General features: G+C 38.0%; 1 protein-coding gene across 1 annotated transcript; it reads right to left on the bottom strand.

Annotated features, from left to right (window-relative positions):
* Nucleotides 1–858: 858 nt before the first annotated feature.
* On the bottom strand, nt 859–3402 carry LOC141620152 (uncharacterized). Its single transcript, XM_074437094.1, has 3 exons — nt 2209–3402; nt 1909–2004; nt 859–1440 (listed from the first exon to the last, which is right to left on the bottom strand). The coding sequence occupies exons 1-3, from the start codon at nt 3400–3402 to the stop codon at nt 859–861; spliced, it is 1872 nt and encodes a 623-aa protein (XP_074293195.1).
* Between the last annotated feature and the right edge of the window lie 20477 nt (nt 3403–23879).

Genomic DNA, 23879 nt, shown 5'->3' with positions numbered 1-23879 from the left:
GAAACCCCAAGGAAAATTTCGTCCTTATGATAAGTAAATAACGAATAGTCCGCTAAAGATAGTTCGAAACCATACCTCTTCATGTAGTTGGTTAGTTTTGCGAACCAATTTCGGGAAGCTTGCTTCAAGCCATACAATGGTTTTTCGAGCTTGCACACTTGATTCACACCTTTTGCTTGAAACTCCGGGGGCAGTCGCATATAAACGTCTTCATCGAGTTCTCCGTGAAGAAAAGCATTATTTATATCTAATTGTGTTATCGTCCATCCTTTAATTACAGCGACTGCTAATAGACACCGCACACTTGCCATCTTTGCCACTGGAGCGAAGGTTTCATGATAGTAAATGCCTTCGACTTGAGTAAAACCTTGCGCTACTAGCCTTGCTTTGTATCTTTCAATTGTTCCGTCAGCTTTAAATTTTACTTTATAAACCCACTTGCAACCAATAAGTCGCTTTCCTGGAGGTAATGTCACGATTTTCCAAGTCCCATTTGACTCGAGTGCTTCGATTTCTTTGGACATGGCAATCCTCCATTCATGGCTCTTTGCTGCTTCCGCATAAGTACGAGGCTCGCTTATAGCATCAATGGCTGCTAAGAAGTGCCTGTGTGTGGACGAAAAACAATTGCATGTGACATAATTAGCTATTGGATAACGCGTACCTGTCTTTGAGGAATTCGATTGAGACGAGTGAGCATGTTCGATGGGTTTAATAATTCTTGTCGATTTGCACAAGTAGTCTTTCTTCCAATAAGGGTCAAATTTTTCTCGAGCACCTCTACCACTCGGCCTTTGTTCATCTTGGACAACCTCCTGATTTTCCATGTTGTCGTGCTGCTGCTCATGTTCAGTCGTGTCATCCTCCGTACTCCCCATGAGTCTCACTTTCATTATTATCTTCAACATGTATGATCGTTGGATTAACAATAGTCGATGGATCGTCTAAGTGTGTATCAATAATACCCATGTCATTACTGTCAGGCGCCTGAGTCACATTATGATCGTCTTGCACAGCGGAATTGTCATAAAATGAAAAGACGTGTTCGTAGAAAGACACATCTCGTGACTCAAAAACAATACGTTTCTTTAAATCATATAATTTCCACCCCTTTTTACTATATGGATAACCAACGAAAATACAACGCTTGCCCCGCTCATTGAACTTATCTTTCGGTTTATCTTTATTGTGAGCATAAGCAAGACAACCGAAAACACGAACATTATCTAACACGGGCTTCTCTCCATACAAGACTTCATATAGGGTTCGATTATTGAGTAATTTAGTAGGAGTTCGGTTAATCAAAAATGCAGCAGTCATAACACACTCGCCCCAAAAATATTTGGGTAGGTTGGCATGGAAAAGAAGAGTTCTTGCCTTTTCTAAAATGTGTCGATGTTTCCTTTCCACCCTCCATTTTGTTGTGGGGTGTCGACTTGGCTAGTCCGAAAAAGCATACCATTCTCATTATAATATTCCTTTAATGATCCTGAAAGAAACTCGGTGCCATTGTCACTTTGCACAATTTTAACTTGTTTCCCAAATTGTGTTTTAGTCATACTGAAAAAAAAATTCATTAAGTGGTCTACTTCCCCTTTGTCTCTCATGAGATGTACTCATACTCCCCTACTACGATCGTCAACAATAGTGAGGAAATAATGAGCACCAGATAGACTACTCGTTTTATACGGTCCCCAGATGTCGCAATGAATTAAACCAAACAAATCACTGCTAATTTTATTATTAATCTTAAAAACTGATCTTGTTTGTTTAGCACGACAACAAGAATCTCAAATATCACGAGTGTTCCAAATTAAATCATAACCGACTAAATGAGAAAAAAAAAGGTAAGACACTACTTGAAGGATGGTCAAGTCGTCTATGCCACAGACGGACTTTGCTGCTAACCGTGACCTTAGACGCAGCTTCCTCTCGACCAATCTTCATAACGTAAACCCCATCTTTATGCTCACCCCGTCCAATCTGAGTCCTCGTAGACGGGTCCTGTATAACACAATAGTCAGGGAAAAAAGTCACAATACTATTATTTTCTTCTATCAATTGTTGAACGGATATTAAATCACAAGTAAGACTCGGAACGTATAAAACATCTTTTAAAACGAAATTAGCTCCGAAATTGATGGTGCCGTGTTCTTGAGCAACAATATGTGGACCGTTTGGCAACCCGACAGTTGATCGACCGCCTACCCATATATTCTTGAGTAGTTCCCTTTTTCCTGTCATATGGTGAGAAGCACCGCTATCGAGTAACCATTCTACAACATGAGTATTAATCGTACCTTTTAATTTCTTACTATTATCACCTTTAGTGCTCAAGAGGCTTCGTAAGGCAACCAACTCGTCACTTGTCAGATTCTGAACCGTTTGTTTGCTTGATTCTCCTTGTTCTGCGTGCGAGGTGGAATTAGCGACTTGATAATCGCTTCCTCTGCCACGGCCTCCGCGGCCTCTACCTCCGCGTCTTCCACGACCTCTTCCATGAGTAGGGTAACCATGCTTCTCGAAACAATTCTCTTCAATATGCCAATCCTTATTGCAATAATTACAGTGTGGTGGAGTCGGCTCTTCTTCAGTTTTGTCCCTGTTTGCGACATGTCCATTGACACGGTTTCCATTACTCGGAGTTCTTGCTGCCATGGCTGCTTCGCTTATCTCCATAACCTTCGATTTTGTGATAGCTCGATGTCTTTCTTCACGCAATATCAAGGAGTATGCACGGCTTAACGAAGTAATGTCATCTTCCATTAATAAATTAGAACGAACATTACCATAGAGACTTGAGTCGAGGCCCATGAGGAATTGATGAACCTTTTCGTCCTCGCGCTCTTTGAGTATAGCGGCAGCAGCTCCGCACGTGCACTGAGGAATCCGACTGTATGTAGCTAATTCATCCCATAAGGCTTTGAGTTGGGTGTAATACTCAACGACTGATTGATCCTTTCCTTGTTTACAGTCGCTAAGTTCACTCTTCAATTGATGCACACGCGGTGCGTTCCCGGTTGCGAAACGATCATTCAATTCTTTCCATATTTCTGGTACAGTACCCGTGAAAGCAATGTTCGGGTGAAGTTTCACATCAATAACGTTTCGTAACCAGGATTTAACCATGGCGCTGCATTGGCGCCATGCCACACTTTCGAGACTTTCTTCACCATTGCTCTCGGCCTTTGGTTGCTTAATGGTACCTTCGACAAAAGCCATCTTATTTTTGGCGTCGAGTCCATGGCGAACCACATCAGCCCAAAGGTCGTAATTTTCACCATCAAATTTTATTTGAGACAATGACAAAGTCAGACTTTCTGACGGATGAAGATATAGTGGGGAGGTTGATGGAATCGGTTCAATTATTTTAGTTCCACTCGTCTTAGCTCCGTTCGTCATTGTTAATTATGAGAAAAAAACGATGATGAAACGATGATAATCAGGATCGTAGGTTCTCTGATGCCATATAGAACGAGACACCAAAGGGATTTTGGGGAAGAATATTTGTATGTATATTGAATGAATAATCAGACGATACAAGGATGAGTTATATACACTCGTATCCCTAGATTTCCAATAACAAGAACCTATAATTTAGGTAACTAGAATATACATTACCATAATATCTTAGATACAATATATAATCATATCTTCCTATAGCAACAAACTAGTTTCAACAAATTCATATATAGTTCCTTCCCTGATTGTTGAAAGACTTTTTCTATAGTAAAGGATAAAGACGAGTCAACATTAATGCTAGAGAAGCCGTAGAATTAGTATAAAGTCAACGGTCCACCACATTATTTCATCTACGTGCCAACTGCTAAGGTGTAAACAAAAACATTATAAATCACATGTTCTGTCCGTTTCGTAACTTTGTATGTGACAATAATATTTCAAAAATAACTCAATATTCGTAACAAACAATGGTGAGATCCTTGGTTGCTATGAAATTGCCAAATATCACATATGGAAATGGTTATAAGATGCTAGGAAACTCTAGCGATTTGGTGATTTTCATATGCTTGATTGCAATTTCTATATCACTTATATCCATGATTCTATTTGGTTGTGCCGAAAATGGTAAGAAAAAGAAGCGTCGCCGCGGCGGCGTTATCATATTTGGCCGCGGTCGTGGAGGCGGAGGTGGTGATGGCGGTGGATGCGGTGGTGGTTGTGGTGGTGGTGGTGGTGGTGATTGAAATGGCACTCCGCCTTGTAAAACTAGCCTTGTGTATTGTAATGCTTATCATCACAACAGCTTAAACCATTTAACCATTTCTCTTTTTTTGATTGAGCGAGATATTGTACACTTGCCTAATGTATGCATGTTCATGAAAAATTCTTGTGTTTTTCGGAAATACCGAACTCTTTACATACAAGTCTTTTTAATATTCTATATGATGGGTTGTTTTAGGTGTAAGGAGGACGTCCTCCCGAATGATACAAGAATTTTTCATATGTTTATAATTTAATGAAATGTTGACTTTTTCTTTTTTTTTACAAAAAAATCAATTCTTGTTATTAGAGTTGGCCACAAGTACGCGCTGACTCGGCCCGACCCGTTATTTTAGGCAACTTAGCTCAGCCCGGCCTGACCCCTCCTTGGCCAGGGTCCTAAATTTCCAGCCCGGTCGACCCTTGCCCTGCCATTTTAGTAAAAAAAATGGTAAGGCTCGCCAACCCGGCCCGCCTAAAACATAACACTGGCCTGGCCCGGGTTATATCTAGCACAGCCCGGCCCAATCTGGCTCACTCACGGGCTTTGTCAGGGCCTGGCCAGAAGAGTTTGGCCCGCTCCGGCCTGAACCCGGCCCGAGAACAGCTCTACTTGTTATACGTATGTTGATATATCTACCGTACAACACAGATTTTACTCTAAATTATTCTAAGGCTAATGCATACACTGGACACACATATGTTCAAGTAAATTGAAAACTATAAGTCACAAATCAGAAATTAGTCGAGAGAAAAAAATGAGGCGAATATATTGACAGTCAAGTTGATTAGAGTCTAGAGAAGCTAGTATACTCCATAGTCCATATTCCATGAGAGTACTACCAAGATTGCAACCCTCCTGTCAGAAAAACTATAATAGCATTTGAGATTTTGAGTTGGGTCAAGTTTATCTTAGTCATCCACCCCATGTGAGATCTCAAAAATCTCAAATTCAATAAGTTGGTAGGTTTTATAAACAAGTATATAAAAAACAGTTTTGAAAAGTATTACGTAAAAGCCTTTTTAATCCTCGATATGAAGATTGATTCATGACTCGGGTCTAAACCAAAGTTGCGAATTCGAGTGTACTAGTATGATAAGGGAAGGTGTTGGGTATCCAGACCGTCCAACAAACCGTCCATCAAACAGACGACATTTACTATTTATTTATATATTAGCACAACTAAAACAATAATAACAGAAGGGATATTCTCACTTCTAAGTTCTACCCCTTAACTTTTTTGTTTCTAAGGTGTACCTTTTTTTTTCAAAAAAAATGACATTTCATAAATGTTCAAAAGCGGTAATTTTTTTTTTCTAACGTGATATCTCGTAAAGGTCTTGAATTTGGAAATTTTTTTTACTGGTTTTTGAACTCGTAGCCGAGAGTTATGGCCAATCAAAGTTCTTTGAATGAGTAAACTTTGACTGACTATAGATCCCGACTGCGAGTTCAGACTGTGGTGAATTTTTTTTTCTCAAACTGAAGATCTCAAAATACGATTAATTTGAAAAAAAAAATTACCATTTTTTGAACTCTTAGCTAAGAATTATGGACAGTCAAAGTTTTTTTAACGAAAAAGAGGACCCCCTTAGAAAATGAAAAGGTTGAGGGTACAAGTGAGAATATCCCAAAAAAAGAAAAAAGTTTTTAAAACAATTTTATACTTTCTCATATTCACTATATTCTTCTCATTTCCTTTTCACGCAAAAAATAAGAAAGTGAATTAAGACCACACAAAACACACTACCCCACATGCAATTTAATTTGAACCACACAAATCAACCCAAAAAAGGAAATATAGAAGAAAACCCGAATAATCCGAATAAGAAAATAGGGAAGAATCTATATCTATATATAAAAGAGAGTTTTTTCGAGCGATTCTAGGCTGTCCACATCATCACAAATTAATTTAGGAAAGTTTTATAAATAATATTTTTGATGTAAAAAATAAAGTGGTAAATCTTTTAATTACTATAATAATATATATTTCCTATTTTATAGTCAAACGATGTTTCTAATTTTTATATGAAAACTTTTACATTTCATTTGGCAAAATAATGCCGCTAAAAAAATTATGAAAATAATATAATTAGATTCGTAGTAAGAAATGCTATCATTAGAGTATAAATTTCATATAATTTGCACATATTTAAGATGATGTACTTCTTAATATGTTATATGTTCTACATTGAAGTTATAAATATTAGAATTCTCCCACATCGAAAGATTAACATAAGGTGAGCCGATCCTATGATTATAAATAGAAGACATCCTTGGAACTCAGATATCAACCCAAAATCTTTTGAGTCTCTCAAGTATTGTCTTAGAGAGTTCTTAAGAGTTAAGAGTTTGTAGCATTATCTCCATAATATGATATAAAAAATAATGTGGAGGATGTTTTAATTATTGTAATATATATTTTCTATATTATATTCAGTGATGTTTATAGTTTTTATATAAAAACTTTTACATTTCATTCGTAAAATTATCGTTCAAAAATTATGAAAATTATATAATTAGATTCGTGATAAAAAAAATTCTATAATTAGAGTATAGATTTCTTATCATTTGCACATATTTTAATTATGATAAAAAAAGAAAAAACATAGTATAGTAATCGGGTTGGATGTCGAACTAGGTGCGAAAAAAGATGGTGTACTTTGCACTTCTTAGCATGTTTTTTGTCCCACATTAATAATTTAGTGGTGTTAATATATAATGTTTAAATAGTAAAAATGTCCCGCATCGGAAAATTACCATAAAATGGGTTGATCCTATGATATTGTTAAAAAAATTATGAAAATAATATAATTAGATTCATGGTAAAAAAAAATGTTATTATTTGCATATATTAAAGATGATATAATTCTTAAGGGTCGTTTGGTTCGAGATGAAGGAATGGAACGGAGTATGATATCATAGATGTATGAGATTCCAAAACCTTTCCATCTCACAGTTTTTTGGTTTAATCTAAATAAGTAAGGGGAAGGAATCAAGTTTCTTGAAGGGGAGAAGGTAGATGTGAGTTTCCAAGGGGTTGAGATGGAGTTAAAATCTATTGGGTATCTAACTCCTCCAAAATCACCGAACCAAACACTTGAATAGATTCAATCCTCTTCATTCTATTCCAAACTAGCCAACCAGGCACCCATTAGTATGTTATATGTCCCACATTGAACATATAAATAATAGAATTGTCCTATATCGAAACCATTAGTATGTTATATGTCCCACATTGAACATATAAATAATAGAATTGTCCCATATCGAAAGATTAGCAAAAGTGGAGTGAACATATGATTGTCCCACATTGAACATATTAATTATTATAATAAATTATAATTATAATTATAATAATTAAAAGATTCTACGCTTTATTTTTTGCATCCAAAAATATTATTTACAATACTTTCCTAAATTAATTTTTAGGAAACTCCACCTTTATATCTGATGTGGACAATTCAACTATTTATATGTAGTATATTCACCACATCTACATTATTTTTCAATGTGGGACAAATAATATACTTAGAAAAATATCATATCATATATATAAGAATAGAAAAATCGTACGAACATAGTATAGTATCTTCTCATTATTAATCGTGTTGGATGTCCAACTGGGTGCGAAAAAGATAGTGTATTTCTGACAATGGTATTTTTTCCATATTGAAAAATAATGTAGGTGTTGTTAATATATAATGTATAAATAGTCGAATTGTCTCACATCGGAAAATTACTTTAAGGTGGGGTGAATCTATGATTATAAATATGAATCATCTTTGTAACTTTAATATCAGCCAAAATTTTTTAGAGTTTTTTAAGTATTGTCTTATTAGAGTTTCTATTATTATTATTATCTCTTTAATAGCAAAATTTATTTATTATTTTTTTTCGCATAATCAATAAACGATAGACGTGTATGTATTTATCAATTATTTTCTTTGAAAGAGATATTTTAATCATATGTAAACAAATGATTAGATGTAAATATTAATGTTTTATAATATTTTTTTCATTATAATCAAGTTAATTAACCCGTTGCAACGCACGGGCTTTCAACCTAGTATAGTGAATAGGAGGGAGTACAATTTATGTACAGAAAAATATGTACACGGAATGTAATACCCCGTATTTTATATAATCGAGTAAACGGATATTATTATATATTAATTACTATGTATTTTATATTACTAATTATGTCGGGATAATAGTTGAGTCGAGTTAATTGTTTAGTCGTGTTGATATCGTAAGACCGAGTTACTCGTAAACTTGTTGGGACGGGTTTAACTGAACGATAGCTTACCCATTTACCAATCACGTTACCCACGACCCATTTACCATCTAACTTGACCTTTAACCTAAATTTTAACCTAGTTTTACCCTAACCTTACACACGCCTCCCTTCTTCACGCCTCCCTCCTTCATCAACACCAATCATCAGCTTTCACGCAAAACGAGAGAGAGAGAGGGAGCATGGGTGTTGACGGCGCAGCAAGGAAGCCTTTAGGGTGTTTGTCGACGACCGTGGGTGGCCCTGGTGGCTGTTGTGGTGGCGGAAAAGGTAAGAGTTCAACTTTTTTTTCTGGTTTCGCATTTCTGTCGGGTTGATTGGTTGTTGTTTCGTGTCTTAGGGAGGGGTTAAGGGTGGTTGGTGTCGGGGTAATGGTAATGGGTGATTGAGTCGCCCCTTTTGGTGGTGGTTAGGGTGGTTACGGTGGTGTGAGCAACGAGAAAAGGCGGCATTGACGGGGGGGGTAGCAACGGGTTTATACACGGGTTTCAGGGGAGTTTGAGACGGGTAGGTTTTGGGTGGCACCACCGTGGACTAGGGGAGGTCGAAACGGTGGTGCTTTGTGGTGTCTGTGTGCGTGGGTTGGTGGCGAGTCGAATGGTGGTTGTTTGGCAGGGGGTAGTTGTGGGTTGCGGTGGTGGTCAGGGGAGAACGAGAGGTGTTTGGTGCTGCGTGGTGGTGAACCAGGTCAAATGGCGGCCTTGGTTTGAACCGCCGGCGGCAGTCGACCCCAGTGGGGGCGGTTGTTGGTGGCTGGGTTGAAGTGGGGACCACGGATGGTGGCTGTCACGGCCTCACGGTGGCCGGTGGTGGTGCGTGAGTGAGTGTGAAGGGACGGTGGTCGATGTCGAGTTGTTTTGGTTTTGAAACGGGTTTTCATAATTTAATCGTTATATTTCGTAATGGGTCGTATTCTAAATTAATTAATTAATTCCCGAGTGCATTAAAATGTTTAAAGACGGGTTTGAGTCGGGATGTTTGAATTGTTTTATGTTTGATTCGGGTCTTCTTAAAACGTTTAATTCGTTTAATATTTTATTATCACATTAGCTATTTAATTTAATTCCCGAGTCATTTGAATAAATTATTCCCGAGTCAATTAAATAATTTATTTAATTTAATTCCCGAGTTGATTAAAATAGTTAGAGATGGATTCTGAGTCGGGACTGGTTAAAGTGGAAAGTTACTATATCGGGAAAGTTTCTATTTTGGGGAGATTTCTATATTTAGTAGTTAGTAATTATAAATATTATAATTGTTCTAGGTGACGGATTCGTGAAGGATCGATAATCAAATGCATTGCTTTGTTTTCTGGACTGCTTAACTGCTTAATTGGAATTGCTGGCACTTTGAGGTAGGGAAATACACTTGACTGATTACCGTTGTTGTTGAATTGTGTTGACTTGTTTCATGGTTGTTGATTTACGTTATCATTTATATTCGGAAAGGTGATTGACTGATTTGATCGTATTGAGTATGATATCACAACATCGGGTAACTGGCATGACTTTATGATTTATCGATTCGATGATTTATATACATATTGCATTGCATTAATTATTGTTGAGCATTTCATATGCATTGGAGTTGGAGGAGGATGTGGCGGTGACGATGATGGGATACGATGTGATGTTGTGATAAGGCCCGGGCGGGTTCTCGCAGACTTGCCCTGTGTCCTCAACAAGCGAGTGGCGATCGGCTACGGTCGATATATATAGTCTACCGGGGATCGGTATGGCTGGGTTGTCCGGGGTATGAGATGAGATATGAGTTGAGATGGAGATGGAGGTGACGGAGGAGCATGCATATCATATTTGTTGTTTCATTGTTTTCCCTACTCAACCTCGTGGTTGACCCTGTGTATTCGTGAACACCTGTGATGAACCATAATGGGGAGCAGATTTGACAGGTACTAAAGTTGTTTAGCTGACTTGGGAGCTATGGGATGCGTGAGGACTTGGCCAATCTACCTAGAAGTCTAGATCACATAGAAGATTTTATCACTTAATTTATTTTCCGCTGCGGGTTGTATTTATCTTATATTAAGTATTAGTTGGATAATTTGTAATAAACACGTAATCGTTAAGTTTTAATTTAAAGTACTTTGGTATTGTTGTACTTTGTTATTCACTACCTCGGGAAACCGAGATGATAACAGTCCGGTTTATTAGGGAATGTCTTGCTAAAGGCTCCTTCATAAACCGGGGTGTTACAAAGTGGTATCAGAGCGAACGATCCTCAGGCCTAAACCAATGAACCCAATGAACGTAGGATGTGTCCAAGTAAAATGAACCCCTGGGAATAAACGATAGGAGCTCACAAAGCGGTTAAGAAGGCGCCCTTAATGCGTGCTCTTTTGCCCTCTCAGTTTTGAACCAGGTAACCCGAGAGAAATTGAGTGAATGGGTAGTTAGAAGGAAAACCTTGAATATAATCGAGTGGATGTACACCTTGAGACCCATATGTTCTAACCATTCTACAGGACAACGTTACGGTAAGTATTTTGTATGAATGATGATGTGATCATATGATGTTGTGGAAATGAGAAATAAATCTTCGTGTTCAGATTGGTAATCAATGAAGTGTTGGAATGTGGTAATCGTGAGCGTGAAAATAATTACGAAATTATGATATTTACCTAGGTGGATGTTGAATGATGTGCTGATAGTACTATTATGTCTAGTGATATGCGGTTATGTGATCCCAAAGCCATGCTAGTATAGTCTTGTGATAGTAATAAGAAACACTATTGAATTGCATGTTTCTAGTCATAGCAATCGTGATTAGATTTAAGGAGTAGATCGAGATGCAACGGGATTCTATGGGGTAGATGTTACGAAGGTATACAGTGTGAGATTTAAGTTAGGACGAGTTAGTATCGATAGTGTGGTTGTAAGAGCTTGGAACATAGTAGATGAATGACCTAGTGCTGAAACACGTTTGTTTGATTTTACTCCCTAATTGATCTTGCTGTCATTTCTTTTCTGTTAATCCCCTATGGATGAAAATTTTGTGAGAGATAGCCTCGTGAGTTAGTGTTCATTTGGCGTTGGTTTCATGCTTATATGATATACGGATTAGGAGTAATAAATATATTAGTGGGCTGTGGTCAGGAAGTTCCTGTGCAGTGATGTTTTGACCAATGATTTTGTAAAAATCCTCATTTAAATTGTATTGATAATTTTTGCATAATTCCAACTCGATCGATCAGAAGATTCGCATATGGTTTCAAATTGATAAGCCACGAAAATTCTTGAAGTCTCTATATTAAATGGTGAGTTTTGCAAACTGACCCAAGTTTCGGACCAATTGCCGTCACCTACTTATTTGGAACAACTGAGTTGTAAAATGCTTTAAAAATGAAATTCTTGTGCTTTAGACATAATTCTTTTTCCCCTGTGTTTTTAACTCTCGGTATGTTATAAAAAGTAATCTAACTCAAGTATTCGTCGGACTGTTATTTATTTGTGATTTTTGAAAGTTACAACGTGAATCATGACTTGTAAAATGTGCGTACTATGTGAGTTTTCATATAATTGTTTGGTTATTTCATGAGCCTTATTAATGTGATCTTATAATGTTTTATATGATGATAGTAGCACGCATGTTCAGTAGTTATGTATCTTAACAGGCGATAAAATTAAAGTCTAGTTGATAACATTGTTGGCATGATAGCGTGAGTAAAATTGGATAGCTTAAATTGATTCTTAATCAAGGGTGAAATATTTTATACGAGTCCAGTTGTTGCATATTTTATGTATGTTTGGCATGTTGTAATATCTCTATTATGTTCATCATATTTGCATGGTGGTCGGATATATATAAATATAAAACTATGTTCTCATATCTTGGTAAAGTTGATGGCGTTAAAAGTTAATTTGATTGTTCTAATATACTCGCATGAATAATTATAATAATTATGTCCAAATGTTCACACATGTAGGATGCATCTAAGTTCTAATGTCTTTCATATGAGTTGTGTGCCAATAGTTATATTTATTACCTTCATCACATTAAATTATTTCAGTTGGACCTAAAACTATAACATGATAATAAACAATGTTGTTATTCCTTATTGAATATGTTCGTTATTATATTGTCATAAAATGCTAAAGTGATTCTTGCAATTGTATGGGTGTGATATAAAGGAAACTGTTTGATATAACATGACAATTGGCATATCTATATTCTCCAAATCGTTACCATCAATTATATTATAATAAAATTGTCATGATAACTATGTTGGCAATTATAATGGGATAACTCTTTTGATGATTCACATGATATGCATTGGTTTAAATGATAGTCATTATAGTTACATTTAATTGAGCCCACGAGTTGCCTAAGTATTCAATCATGCAAATCAGAGAAGTTGTTCAAGTTGCTAATCTTTTATCATAGCTAGTGATCTACAAAGTATATGATGGCAAATGTATATGTTTAAACTATTTATACAATATCTCTTGTTTTCTTGAGAATGAATTATACTAAGTTCTTTGGACACAATTGAATGATATGGTTGCTAAAACGTGAAACATAGGTGTGATATGGAAGTAATGTTGTCGTTGTCATAGATCATATGTAGTTACTTTTATTGGGAAACATGTTTTCAGAATTGATATCGTGCAAACAATTTTTATAATTTAAAGTATGAATTATGGGTATGTTGTTGATTGCTTAAATTCATCGACCTAATTCGTGACCTAAACCAGTGAGTGAGTAAAGGGTTGAATGGACGTGTCAATAAGATCCTGTGATTGTGATAGATAGTAGTGGTAGATCTATTTCTGTGATATGTTTACAAATGTGAAAAGTTCTTAAATTGTTTTGTTGATTTTGCTCTCGCTCGTTCATAGTCTATAATTGATCATCAAATTTGTTTAGTTGTGAAACCGTGTAAACCTTGGTTCCTTTCTTGTTGTTCTTTTAGTTTGATGTTGTGTTTTTAAGTTAAGCATGAGCTAGTAATAAATGCTACTTGTTGACAATCAGTTAATTCCTTAATAAAACCTCGTTTCGACCTTAATGTTGATGCGCAATCTCTTATCATGTATTCTTTCCTGTCACATGTGGTTGATAATGATTTTGTTGTATAGGTATATGAAAATTGAAAAGAGGTTACGAGGACGTAACCATGTTTCTAGTCGGGTAGGATTGTAAAATCTTAATGTTTATGTTGCACTTGTTTGTAGATGGTAGTTTTGACCAAGTAGATGTTTCGTTGTGGGGTATCTATGCAAATGAGTTCTATATGTTTTACTCATACTTCTGTTAGTTGGTTGATGTGTAAAAGAAGAGTGTAGTTAAACTATTGATATTGAGATTGAGATTGGCCACTGGTATTGAGTTGTGGGGCCTTTGTGCCGAGTTACGTTTACGGTCCAGGGTGACCATGGTTATGGAGTTACTTGAGTTGAGATCGGAATTTAGATGGAAGATGACGGTGTTCTCAAGTGATTATTTAGTTGTTATACATTTGTGTTCTCGTGCAATCATTAGTCGTAGTTAGTTGGGTTAAGTGTAGATTTGTTAAACTTCGGGACGAAGTTTATTTTTAGGAGGGCAGAATGTAACATTTCGTATTTGTTATGTTTAATTGATGTGTCAAAAGTGTGTGTTAACTGTATGTACGATATACAATACCCTTCTGATGTTTATGTAGTCTAGTTGTGTGTTGACTGTGTTAGTTATACGGGATGCCTTTATATTCGGATGACATGTTTGGAGTGGGAGCGAACTTCGGGACGAAGTTCATTTTAAGAGGGGAAGACTGTAATACCCCGTATTTTATATAATCGAGTAAACGGATATTATTATATATTAATTACTATGTATTTTATATTACTAATTATGTCGGGATAATAGTTGAGTCGAGTTAATTGTTTAGTCGTGTTGATATCGTAAGACCGAGTTACTCGTAAACTTGTTGGGACGGGTTTAACTGAACGATAGCTTACCCATTTACCAATCACGTTACCCACGACCCATTTACCATCTAACTTGACCTTTAACCTAAATTTTAACCTAGTTTTACCCTAACCTTACACACGCCTCCCTTCTTCACGCCTCCCTCCTTCATCAACACCAATCATCAGCTTTCACGCAAAACGAGAGAGAGAGAGGGAGCATGGGTGTTGACGGCGCAGCAAGGAAGCCTTTAGGGTGTTTGTCGACGACCGTGGGTGGCCCCGGTGGCTTGTTGTGGTGGCGGAAAAGGTAAGAGTTCAACTTTTTTTTCTGGTTTCGCATTTCTGTCGGGTTGATTGGTTGTTGTTTCGTGTCTTAGGGAGGGGTTAAGGGTGGTTGGTGTCGGGGTAATGGTAATGGGTGATTGGAGTCGCCCCTTTTGGTGGTGGTTAGGGTGGTTACAGGTGGTGTGAGCAACAGTAAAAGGCGGCATTGACAGGGGGGTAGCAACGGGTTTATACACGGGTTTCAGGGGAGTTTGAGACGGGTAGGTTTTGGGTGGCACCACCGTGCACTAGGGAGAGGTCGAAACGGTGGTGCTGTGGTGTCTGTGTGCGTGGGTTGGTGGCGAGTCGAATGGTGGTTGTTTGGCAGGGGGTAGTTGTGGGTTGCGGTGGTGGTCAGGGGAGAACGAGAGGTGTTTGGTGCTGCGTGGTGGTGAACCAGGTCAAATGGCGGCCTTGGTTTGAACCGCCGTCGTGGCGTCATCGACCCTGGGGGAGGTTGTTGGTGGCTGGGTTGAAGTGGGGACCACGGCCGGTGGTGGTTTTATCACGGCCTCACGGTGGCCTGTGGTGGTGCGTGAGTGAGTGTGAAGGGACGGTGGTCGATGTCGAGTTGTTTTGGTTTTGAAACGGGTTTTCATAATTTAATCGTTATATTTCGTAATGGGTCGTATTCTAAATTAATTAATTAATTCCCGAGTGCATTAAAATGTTTAAAGACGGGTTTGAGTCGGGATGTTTGAATTGTTTTATGTTTGATTCGGGTCTTCTTAAAACGTTTAATTCGTTTAATATTTTATTATCACATTAGCTATTTAATTTAATTCCCGAGTCATTTGAATAAATTATTCCCGAGTCAATTAAATAATTTATTTAATTTAATTCCCGAGTTGATTAAAATAGTTAGAGATGGATTCCGAGTGGATCGGTTAAAGTGGAAAGTTACTATATCGGGAAAGTTTCTATTTTGGGGAGATTTCTATATTTAGTAGTTAGTAATTATAAATATTATAATTGTTCTAGGTGACGGATTCGTGAAGGATCGATAATCAAATGCATTGCTTTGTTTTTTCTCGGATCGCTTAATCGCTTAATTGGAATTGCTGGCACTTTGAGGTAGGGAAATACACTTGACTGATTACCGTTGTTGTTGAATTGTGTTGACTTGTTTCATGGTTGTTGATTTACGTTATCATTTATATTCGGAAAGGTGATTGACTGATTTGATCGTATTGAGTATGATATCACAACATCGGGTAACTCGGCATGACTTTATGATTTATCGATTCGATGATTTATATACATATTGCATTGCATTAATTATCATGAGCATTTCATATTCATTGGAGTTGGAGGAGGATGTGGCGGTGACGATGATGGGATACGATGTGATGTTGTGATAAGGCCCAGGCGGGTTCTCGAACTTGCCCTGTGTCCTCAACAAGGAAATGGCTGACGATCGGCTACGATCGATATATATAGTCTACCGGGATCGGTATGGTCGGGTTGTCCGGTATGAGATGAGATATGAGTTGAGATGGAGATGGAGGTGACGGAGGAGCATGCATATCATATTTGTTGTTTCATTGTTTTCCCTACTCAACCTCGTGGTTGACCCCCGTTCGTGAACACCGTGATGAACCATAATGGGGAGCAGATTTGGACAGTACTAAAGTTGTTTAGCTGACTTGGGAGCTATGGGATGCGTGAGGACTTGGCCAATCTACCTAGAAGTCTAGATCACATAGAAGATTTTATCACTTAATTTATTTTCCGCTGCGGGTTGTATTTATCTTATATTAAGTATTAGTTGGATAATTTGTAATAAACACGTAATCGTTAAGTTTTAATTTAAAGTACTTTGGTATTGTTGTACTTTGTTATTCACTACCTCGGGAAACCGAGATGATAACAGTCCGGTTTATTAGGGAATGTCTTGCTAAAGGCTCCTTCATAAACCGGGGTGTTACACGGAATAAGACTAAGGCAGAGCACATATTAGATATCTAATCGAAATTGCTAGTTCGAATCCTATACCCAAATTAGAAAATTATAAAAGTAAATATATCCAAATACAAGTTTTGTCGATAATATCCTAATACCTAAAAAGAGCGAGGAAGTGTTTGCACAATTTTGGCTGACTGGACTATTTTACCCTCTATACTATACCTTCTGCAGTCTTGCTTAATTTATGCGGAGACTATTTTACCCTTACTCAAAACATACGTATAATTGACCAACATTAGAAGGTTAGATGCCTCTTGAGTCTCGACTCCTTTAGGCGTAGGACAATTAGGCCCTTGCTTAGCTGTCCACTTCTGACTTTGCTGAATGTATATATAATTGACCATATTTTGCCAGGTGTGCATCGTATTCGACACGTTGTTTCCTCGAGTCCACTTCTCCCTATACCTTCATAAATAAACTTATCTTACACCGCTGTTCTTTTTTTCCTTCCCTTTCATCTTTTTTAGGGTGTATTTAAATTGAGTGATTTGGAAGGAAAAGAAAGGGAGAGACAGTAGGGGATTTAAAATCCCTCATTTGGATAGCAAATGAGGGTGGAGGGAAATGGAGGGGGAGAGATTTGGAGGGATCAAATTTCTCTCCACCAAGCCTTATCAAAATCTCTCCATAATAGGCAAGATTTGGAGGGAAATTGTATCCAAACACCCACACCCCATTCTCCCTCCCCTTCCCTTCTCTCCTTTCCCTTCTCTCTTTTCCTCTCCCCTCCCTTTCCCTCCACTTTTGCTATCCAAACACACCATTAGGGTCCGTTTGGATACAATTTTAGGAGGGAAAGGGAGGGGAGGGGGAGTGAGGGGAGGTGAAGGGAGGGGAGAGAAGGGGAGGACAAATGGAATGTGGGTGTTTGGATAACAAAAATTATGAAGGGATATGGAAGGGGAGGAAGGAGGGAGATGAAGAATGGATGGAGGATTGAAGGATGGTGGTGGTATAATTAGAGTCCAAATAATGTTTTCTTTCCAAATCTTGCCACCCTTTGAAAGATTATAATTTGTTCTATAGGAGGGAAAATAAGTCCTCTCATTTCTCTCCCCTTCCATTTCCTTTCTCCCATATTTTTTATCCAAACAAAGGAAATTAAATCCCTCCCTTTCCCTCCCCTCCCCTTCTCCCCTTCCATTTCCTTTCTCCCTTTTTTTATCCAAACAAAGGGTGTGTTTGGATAGTAAAAGTGGAAGGGAAAGGGAGAGAAGGGAAGGGGAGGGAGAATGGGGTGTGGGTGTTTGGATACAATTTCCCTCCAAATCTTGTCTATTGTGGAGAGATTTTGATAAGCCTTGGTGGAGGGAAATTTGATCCCTCCAAATCTCTCCCCCTCCATTTCCCTCCACCCTCATTTGTTATCCAAATGAGGGATTTTAAATCCCCTACTCTCTCTCCCTTTCTTTTCCTTCCAAATCACTCAATCCAAACACACTCTTAAGCTTCCTGCTCCTCTAAACGCATCTAAACAATTTGTCTGTAATTAATTCAACGTCGGTCATTCCTCTGTGGAACGACTTTCAATCAGGTTTGTATATTTGTGCTCTCTAATATGAAATTAGCAGCCTTGACATAGTCAACTTCTGATTGTTTATCTTTCTCTTTGATGTGTTCTTAACAGTCTTATACTTGTATGTGTTCATTAGCTTTAGCTGATGTGTTCTACTTTTTTTTTTTTTTTTCTAATTAGAAATACTAATTGGTGGTCAGCTGAATTGAGAGAGTACTTTCAAGTACTTTAGCGTGCAACACCTTTATTGTTGAAGAAGAATTAGAATTTCCGTTAGACAACAGTTTTCGTCGTTTTTGGTTAGCTTAGAACAAGAAGGATTACGGCGCACACCAACTGTTCGATGAACGCTACATGGCGTGTGTCTAGGTTACGCTACTTCCGTCTTAATTTCGGTATCTGAGCCATGGAGAACATGATAGTCGTGTTTTTTTAAAATTATATAAACAATATCTCAGGTTAATATCTCGATGTCCGAGGTCAATATCATCAAGTTGCAAACATACACAATCTTGTTCGCGATTTTTCATTTGTTGCTGTTAGCTAACGAATGTTCCATATGATTGAACATAATTATTTTTCTTCGCTGTCTAAACTTCGCTTTGTTAGTCATTACATATTTACATGTGTCAAAGTTATCACATTAAGAAACGCAATCAGTAACTTAACTTCGGAGATTTCTCGGAATACCTTTAGATTTTGCTTCCCCTATCTTTATTACTCCCTCCGTCCCGGTCAATTGTTGTCTTTTGGTTTTGGCACAAAGACCAAGTAAAGAGGAGAGGGCCAATAACTAAATGACAAGTGGAACAAATTGAATGAGAATGATCAAGTTACTCATCAAGTTCATTCTTAAAATAGAAAGAACAACAAATGACCGGGACACCCAAAATAGAAAAGGACAACAAATGACCGAGACAGAGGAAGTACTTCGTTTATGGATACCGACTTGTTCAACTGATGTGTCCGGTGCTCTTTGTATTCCCTTATTAGTCGGGTCCATTTGCAGTGACCCTCTTAACTTATTTTCCTTGTTACTACACCGCTTTCATTCCATACCGGTTCATAGCCAGATTAACGAATTTTATATGGTCAGTCTTGTGTAACATTATTAGAATGGAAGTTATTTCACCTTATGTAAGTTGAATTACATTTAATTCTATCTAATATCACAAAATCAAATTAGTTTACTTCATTTCAGGTCTGCATGTCCACAAGTTGGTGGTATATCAGTTACGTACTCTTTAATCTGCTTAAGCTTCAATGCGGTTACTGAAAGTGTCCAGCAGGTTTTTGCTTTGGCTGAACTCTTTATTATTAGTATATACATTTTGTTGTCCTCATATGTATAACGAAAAACGAATAGTAGTACTTTAGCAAAGTATATATAATGCTTAATGAGTTGTCATTAGTTCACATATATAGCCAACATTACTCCAAAGTGATAGATGAACCAACTCAACCAAAACCTTAAGGTTATGGTTGAGGCCCAACTATTATAAATATTCCTATTACGCTCCCTCACTCAAATGCCCGTTGGGCTTGAAGAGTGGTTAGTTGTCACCGGCTCCCCGCACCGTGTCTTTGGGTTTCCACTTCGAGTTTTTGAGGAGTTTTGAAGTTGTCAGGATTTGAACCCGTGACCTTCGGTCACACTGGCTCTGATACCATGATAGATGAACCAACTCAACCAAAACCTTAAGGTTATGGTTGAGGCCCAACTATTATAAATATTCCTATTATAATAGGAATATTTATAATAGTTGGGCCTCAACCATAACCTTAAGGTTATGGTTGAGGCCCAACTATTATAAATATTCCTATTACAAAGACCGACCAAGAGATGGACTATCAAGGTGCGTGTGAAAGAGAAGTCTTTTCCTCTGACTGCTTCTCAAAGTTCCAAGAAATATCAGAGGCTAATAATTCTTATCGATGGTCAGGTAAACTGAATCTTTTTCCTTTCGTAAATCATTCTTTCGCTTGCTTTTATGAAATAGTGGTTGTTTTGCAGACCCTCGCTTCACTGATATCGCTCTAGTACTTTTGCAATAGTTTTGCTTTGTTTCGTTTGCTTTTGTAGTTTTTTGGTTGGTTTAAAATTTTCATGTTAGCTAGAATCAATGAAATTTAGATTACTCCTGCCGCCGTCGTCATTTGTTTCCGTTGATTCACATGTCCCTCACAAAGAATGATATACCTTCTTAAAAGAGGCTTTCTGACAATTTCATCCTGCTTAGTGTATGGCAGATGTCAAATTAAGTTGGCCATGTTTCCTTTTATAGCAGGATACACATGCTTAAACTGAAAAAACGAACGTACAGTGCAAGGGAAGAAGGAAAAGATTTCTTATTGATACTACTGTCAAACAATACAACTAAATATATACTAACTTACAACTTATCAAACCCTATATTAGATCCTACATATAAGGTAACCATATATACACTTAACTAATATAACAAAGATATTATACATCTAATATCACAACAATATTATCCCAAGATATCGGATAATATCGTTTAACACTCCCCCTCAAGTTGGAGCACTCGGTAGTCTAATGCCCAACTTGAATTGTAGATAACGAAAAGTGTCAACTCCAAGCGCCTTAGTAAAGATATCTGCCCTACTTTGCTCCTTGCTTGGTATATAAGAGGTCGTAATCGTCTTGCTAACGATATGATGCCGTATGAAATGACAATCAATCTCGATGTGTTTTGTTCTATCGTGAAACACGAGATTTTTCGCTATGCTCAAAGCAGCTTTGTTGTCACAGAATAATTCGATGGGCTTCGTATGATTAATTCCCAGTGACCCCAGAAACGATTTTAACCAAATAACTTCACTAGTCACGTTAGCCAGCGCACGATACTCTGCCTCAGCCGTAGATTTTGCCACCGTGCTCTGTTTTCGTGCCTTCCATGAAATAGGCGAATTTCCCAACATGACAAAGTAGCCCGTCAATGATTTTCGAGATAAAGGACATGTCCCATAGTCGGAATCTGAGTATCCTCGTAAATTCAAATCACTATGTCGTTCTATAACAATTCCCTTTCCTGGACTTCCTTTCAAGAAACGAATCACTCGATAAACCGCATTTAAATGCTCTTTTCTTGGGGCATGTACAAATTGTGACAATATATGCACCGCATACACCAAATCTGGTCTCGTGATTGTCAAGTAAATGAGGCGCCCTACTAGACGTCGATACTTCATAGAATCATTCAAAATGTCCCCCGTCGCCAACTCCAATTGATGATTGGGTTGAATTGGCGTGTCTACTGGCTTCGCCCCATCTAATTTCGCCTCTTCTATAATCTCCATGGCATACTTCCTTTGGCTAAGGAAGAGTCCTCGGGATCCTGTGGCAACCTCTATCCCGAGGAAATACTTGAGCCTACCGAGGTCTTTGATACCAAAACTTCGGTCAAGAAAACTCTTAAGACGATTACTTGCCTCATCGTCATTACTTACAATTATCATATCATCCACGTATACCAAAACACCAAGGAAAATATTATTTTTATTGTAAGTAAATAGCGAATAGTCAGCCATGGATTGGACAAAACCATACCTCGTCAAAGAATCCTACAATTTCGCAAACCAATTTCGTGAGGCTTGCTTGAGCCCATATAAAGACTTCATTAGCTTGCATACTTTAGTTGATCCATTTGCATCAAAACCAGGCGGCATTTTCATACAGACCTCGTGTAGCTCACCGTGGAGGAACGCATTATTGACATCCAGTTGGGCAATGGACCATCCTTTTGTGGCCGCAACAGTGAGAAAACAACGCACGCTTGTCATCTTGGCAACCGGAGTAAAGGTCTCATGATAGTCCACTTCTTCCACTTGGGTGTATCCTTGAGCAACTAACCTTGCTTTATATCTTTCAATGGACCCGTCTGCCTTATATTTGACCTTATATTTGACTTTGTAAACCCACTTGCACCCAATGGGTCTTTTGTCTTTTGGAAGATCAACCACCTTCCAAGTACCATTCATCTCGAGTGCTTCATATTCTTTCGACATAGCCTGTCTCCATTCGCTTCTTTGGGCAGCCTCATGATAGCTACGCGGTTCTTTTATTGCGTCTATCTTGGCTAGAAAACTCCTGTGATTAGCAGAAAAACAGTTTGTAGTGACGTAATTAACCATAGGATAACGAGTACCTCTCTTTGTGGACGTCAATTGGGTCGAGTGAGCTTTCGAACCGGGGTCTATGATGCGTGTTGACTTGCAAACGTAGTCCTTCTTCCAATATGTGTCGAATTTTTCACGAGCACCTCTTCCCATATTTTTATTTTGTGTCACAGTTTCTGCATTTTCTGCTCCTGTGTTTTCTGTTTCGGTGCAGCCTGCGTCTTGCACCTCTTCACTATCGGTCTCTCGGCTTAATTCGTTTGTGGTAATGGTTTCAGTGGTATCAATATTCTCATGAGTATTGCCACGGTCAGCTAAATCTTCATGCCCAATATTTAATTCATCATCGAAGGCCGGCATATCATTTTGATTTATTTGTTTTATTTCTTGCTCAGTGGAAGACTCATTTGCGAAGGGGAAAACGTGCTCGTAAAATATTACATCTCGTGACTCGAATAATTGCTTTGTCTTTAAATCGTAAACCTTCCACCCTTTCTTGCTATGAGAATATCCTAAAAACACGCACCTTTTTCCTCGTTCATTGAATTTGTCTTTGGGCTTGTCTTTACTGTGAGCATAACACACTCCCAAAAACACGGATATTATCAAGGCAAGGTTTGGTTCCATACAAAACTTCATAGGGAGCGTAAGACCATTTAGCAAACGAGTAGGTGTCCTATTAATTAGGTACGCAGCGGTTAGAACACATTCCCCCCAGAAAATAATGGGTAAATTGCTTTGAAATCGAAGGGCCCTGGCTTTTTCTAGAATGTGTGTATGTTTCCGTTCCACCCTACCGTTTTGTTGTGGGGTGTCAATTTGACTTGTTTGGATAATTATTCCATGTTCATTATAACAGTCTTTCATAGTACCGGAAAGTAATTCCGCCCCATTATCACTTTGTACTATCTTAACTCCTTTCCATTGTGTCCTAGTCATGTTACAAAAATTCATCAATAATTGACTAGCTTCCCCTTTATCACGCATCAAATAAACCCAAACACCTCTACTTCGGTCATCAACAATGGTAAGGAAATATTGGGCTCCTGACAAACTTTTAACATGATATTTTCCCCCGATATCGCAATGTATAATACCAAAAAGTTCATCACTTCTTTTATTATTTAAATTGATGGGGCATATTCTGCACCCGCTGACCAAGTCAACATATTGACCAAGGTCAAAGCTAAAAGACAACAAGTCAAAAGAAAAACGGCCTAACCGACAAAGCCCGGCTGTCATGGGTCTCGGCTCGGCAACTAGCCGGCCGAGAGGCATATCCGTATACTCACATCCAGTCCCCTCGGCATGGAGTCAACCAGCTGCCGGCCACATCATGGGTCCCTCGGCCGAGGGTAAGACAGATCTTTCCACCGCTTTCGCCACTTGGCCACTACGCGACAAAAGGTGAAAGTCTATAAATACTCCACATCTCTCATTGAGAAATCAACTGGAAAATCTGGTATAAAACTCTCTTATCTCTCTACAATATACTTGGATAAG

This window comes from Silene latifolia, chromosome X (genome assembly GCF_048544455.1).
Source record: "Silene latifolia isolate original U9 population chromosome X, ASM4854445v1, whole genome shotgun sequence".
NCBI lineage: Eukaryota > Viridiplantae > Streptophyta > Magnoliopsida > Caryophyllales > Caryophyllaceae > Silene > Silene latifolia.
Note: the sequence above shows the minus strand (reverse complement) of the source record. Positions and strands in the feature narration are given on the sequence as shown.

Coding starts and splice junctions, on each gene's coding strand:
- LOC141620152 (XM_074437094.1), bottom strand. CDS start 3,402: ATGACGAACGGAGCTAAGACGAGTGGAACTAAAATAATTGAACCGATT. Junction 2,005..2,208: donor AACTACTCAAGAATATATGG/GTAGGCGGTCGA, acceptor TGTGTTATACAG/GACCCGTCTACGAGGACTCA. Junction 1,441..1,908: donor AAGCTGCGTCTAAGGTCACG/GTTAGCAGCAAA, acceptor TTTTCGGACTAG/CCAAGTCGACACCCCACAAC.